General features: G+C 42.1%; 1 protein-coding gene across 1 annotated transcript; it reads right to left on the bottom strand.

Annotated features, from left to right (window-relative positions):
• Positions 1-2,336: 2,336 nt before the first annotated feature.
• On the bottom strand, positions 2,337-3,041 carry LOC110943114. Its single transcript, XM_022184870.1, has one exon. It carries the CDS (start codon positions 3,039-3,041, stop codon positions 2,337-2,339), a length of 705 nt encoding a protein of 234 aa, XP_022040562.1.
• Positions 3,042-3,584: the final 543 nt, after the last annotated feature.

The raw sequence follows: 3,584 nt of genomic DNA, 5'->3' as shown, positions 1-3,584 counted from the left end.
TAACTATTCTTGGATATATGGGTAACCCCCGAAATCTTGTTTGAAAGGTCCCGTATTCTGAGATACTAGGTCTTTATGCTCAGTGATATCTGGGGTATTATTCCGGGACTTCTGCTGTATGGAAATACTGACCTAGTCCCCGAATAATACTTTCTGCAAAAAGCTTTGAAATATAAGCGCCGCCCTCAGCAAACTGATTAAACAATAAAATTGGTAATCTTTGCTGTTGTAACAAAAGATCCTCTAAAGGGGACCCACCAAAAGTCGAAGCCGTCATCTCTCTGCGTATACGGAAGTATCGACCTGAGCTCTCACGGCCCTCGCACATTACCCTTTACAGATATCATCTGTGGTATACTCACCTGTAAGACTGAATATTTGGGATCTGGATACGGGAGTATATTCAAGTGGAGTGATACACAATTAAGTTTAAGTCTTTAAAACATTAATATCGTATCTCGAATCGATTGAAATTTGTGTTGAAAATTTAAGTGGACAAACATACTGACAATCTAGGTAAATTGTTTAGAACTTATCATGAAATCAAGCTTAACGGTGTTAGTGATATGTTTCATAACTGATATGATCCTCTTGCACAAACTCACAAAAATATTGTCTGTAAATATTTCATTTTTGCATTTATTTTCACTCAAAAATCCAAAAGATTTTCAGTGTGTTTTAGCATAAATTTTGAAAAATCAAAAAGATTTTCGACAACTGGTGTTGATATGCTGATTTTCGAAATTCAAAGTGCTAAACTTGACGAACTGGTTTGGGGAGTGTTTGAGAGTGAAATGATAAAATTGTTTTTGATGAAATCCAATAATATTCTTGAATGCAAAATCATTATCATTGTGTATTGGTTCAACATAGTTTCTAAGCTGTTGAAAAGTTTAATCTTTGTAGAAACTTATGGTTGGGTAGAGATTGTGCAGGTGATAAAATGCCAGGTTACAATCTAGAATCTGATGAGAATCTGTTTACAGTCTGAAGAACCAGTGAAAGAGTTTATTCCAGACTACGATCCCAGCTGTGTGAGAGGGGGAGTCTGAAGACACCGAGTCAACATTCAAGAGAGAAGAGTTTGTTGATAATGAAGAGAACCAGGATTCTTGGAACGACAAATATTTCAGAGGCAGATTGTCGACTGATGAAGAGTGTAGATTGCAGACTGGAATGAAGACATTGATGAAGACTCCGTCAACATCCGAGGGGGAGTTTGTTAGTGCACCTACGTCTGCTGACTACGTCTTTCATCGAGTCTTGAAGCTGAACAGATCAGAAATGGCACGGAATCCTAGATATAGTGATTTGTATAAGATTGTTTATGTTTACATGATCTAGGACCGCTTTTGTGTCATATCTAGTCTAGGACCGCTTTTATGTACACTTCTAGGACCACTCTTATGTCATGATCATGGACCCCTTTTACGGCAAGTTGGTGAACTACTCATACGGACATGCCGTATAAGTGGTTCCAGAACTATATAAATAGGTCATAAGAGTGGTTCCAAAAATAGAGTTAGAAACACATAGTTAAAGGTGTAATTGTTCCGGTACTCTACCGAAGTGCTGTCTGATCGTGTAAACTTGCAAGAAATCAATACAACAGCAATATTAAAGTGAATTCAGCGTGTATAGCACCGAATTGTTAGTTTCCGCCTCTCAATTCGGATACGAACTTCTCTGAACGACTCGTGAGGTCAGCAAACGATCCTACATGCACACTGCCATGGCCTTCCTATGATGACATCATAGTTGGAAGGTATATTGATAACCACAAAAGTGAGAGGGTGAACTCTTTCCATCTTGCCTTCACTGAAATGGACATCAAGAGTTAGTTGCCCTAAAAGCTTGAGGGGTATATCGGCAATACCTTTTATAGAGGTTCCGGATGGTTGAAGCCTTAAACGTTCCTCATTACTCAAATGATTGAAGAATTTTTCAAACATGATTTCAGTAGCTGCTCCAGTGTCTATGTAGGCTCTGCTTGTCTTTAGTGTGCCCACAGTTGCTTCAACCACAAGGGGGTTGGATAGTGGGTCCCTTTCCGATGGCGGGAAGCAGACGCACTGAAGCTCCCAAGCTTCCAACCATTGCCGCTTGTGAGGAACCTTTCCATCGAAGTCCACCATGTTAACCTCCTTGCTTTTTCCTTCGGCTATCTTGTCCCTTACCCCCTTTACTAAGTGGGCAAGCTCTCCAGACTTAACAGCATCCTCAATCCTCTTTTTGAGTTGAAAGCAATTGTTAGTATGGTGACCCTTCTCCTCATGAAATTCATAGAACGGGGTGGAATTTTCATTCCTTTTGCTCTTTGGGAGAGGTCTAGGAGGTCAGAAGCTTTGTTTCACTTCCTCTATAGCAAGGATCTCTTGCGGGGTTTTTGTAAGAGCTGTAAAGTTTACGGTCTTCTCCTTGCTTGAAGGGTTCCAACCTTCAGGTCTTCGTTGCTCTGAGCTCCTGTGACGTCTGTCATAAGAATGGAAATTCCCCTTCTTTCTAGCGGGGTTGTTGCCTCGCCAACTGGAGCCCCTTTTTCTTTGCTCCTTTATATCTACAGCCTCCTCTCCTCGAATGTGGGCTTCGGCTCTTTCGAGAGCTTCTTCCAAGGTCTTTGGTAGGGACTTGTTGAAATCCCTTGTAAGGTATTTGGAGGTAATGGCGTTCATAAAACCGGCCACTCTCATCTTTTCATCTGCCTCCACATACGTTAGTCCTTCCTTTTTATACCTTTCTATGAACTCTCGAATGCATTCATCATCTCTTTGTATTGTCTGGAAAATCACCGTGGCATCTTTAATGTACCGCCTTTGTTGGGAGAAGTTGGCCAGGAACCCTTTGCTAAGGTCGTCGAACTTTCGAACGCTTCTGGCAGGCAGGTCATTGAACCATATTCTGGCTGACCCAACGAGGGTTTGCATGAACATGCGGCAGCATTCAGCGTTAGACCACTTATCAATCCTAGCAGCACCAGTAAAGATCTGGAGGTGATCCTCTGGATCTTCAGTTCCATCATATGTTTTGATATGGGATGGCATCTTGATCTTTGTTTAGAAATCATAATCAGCGATTTGCTGGGACAAACAAGACAAATTGCTTGGTTTATATGGCTTGGCCAAATCCTCTTCCACTCTTACACTTGTGTTGTTGTTGTTGTTGTTGTTGTTCCCTTGGGTGGCCAGCACTTGATTAATAAAATGTTGCCAATGGAAGCTTGCCATTATCTGAGCCATCATCTAAGGCAAAAGGTTGAAGCCTTGAAGGCTTCCAGGTGTAACTGGGCAGTTTACCCCTAAAGGAGTGCTCATGACGGCACTTCATGCCAAAGGAAGCACAGACAAAGCTTGTTCCCACGTAGTTGTTGACGAAGGTGGAAGGCTTGCTACTGGAGATTGTAGGAGCTGGTCCAAAGTCAGCTCGTACCCCAAGGGAGCACCGGTTGCAACTGGTTGGGAAGAAAAGAGGGGAAAAGACGTTGGATCTGACCTCGTGTATAGATATGGATTAGGATTTGGAGGATGATGGCTGGGACCAGCCTCATTCCTGGACATGGTTGGCTGTGAGCTTGTAAAAGGAAGAGT

This window comes from Helianthus annuus, chromosome 5 (genome assembly GCF_002127325.2).
Source record: "Helianthus annuus cultivar XRQ/B chromosome 5, HanXRQr2.0-SUNRISE, whole genome shotgun sequence".
In the NCBI taxonomy this organism is placed as follows: domain Eukaryota; kingdom Viridiplantae; phylum Streptophyta; class Magnoliopsida; order Asterales; family Asteraceae; genus Helianthus; species Helianthus annuus.
This window is presented reverse-complemented; position numbering and strand designations above follow the sequence as displayed.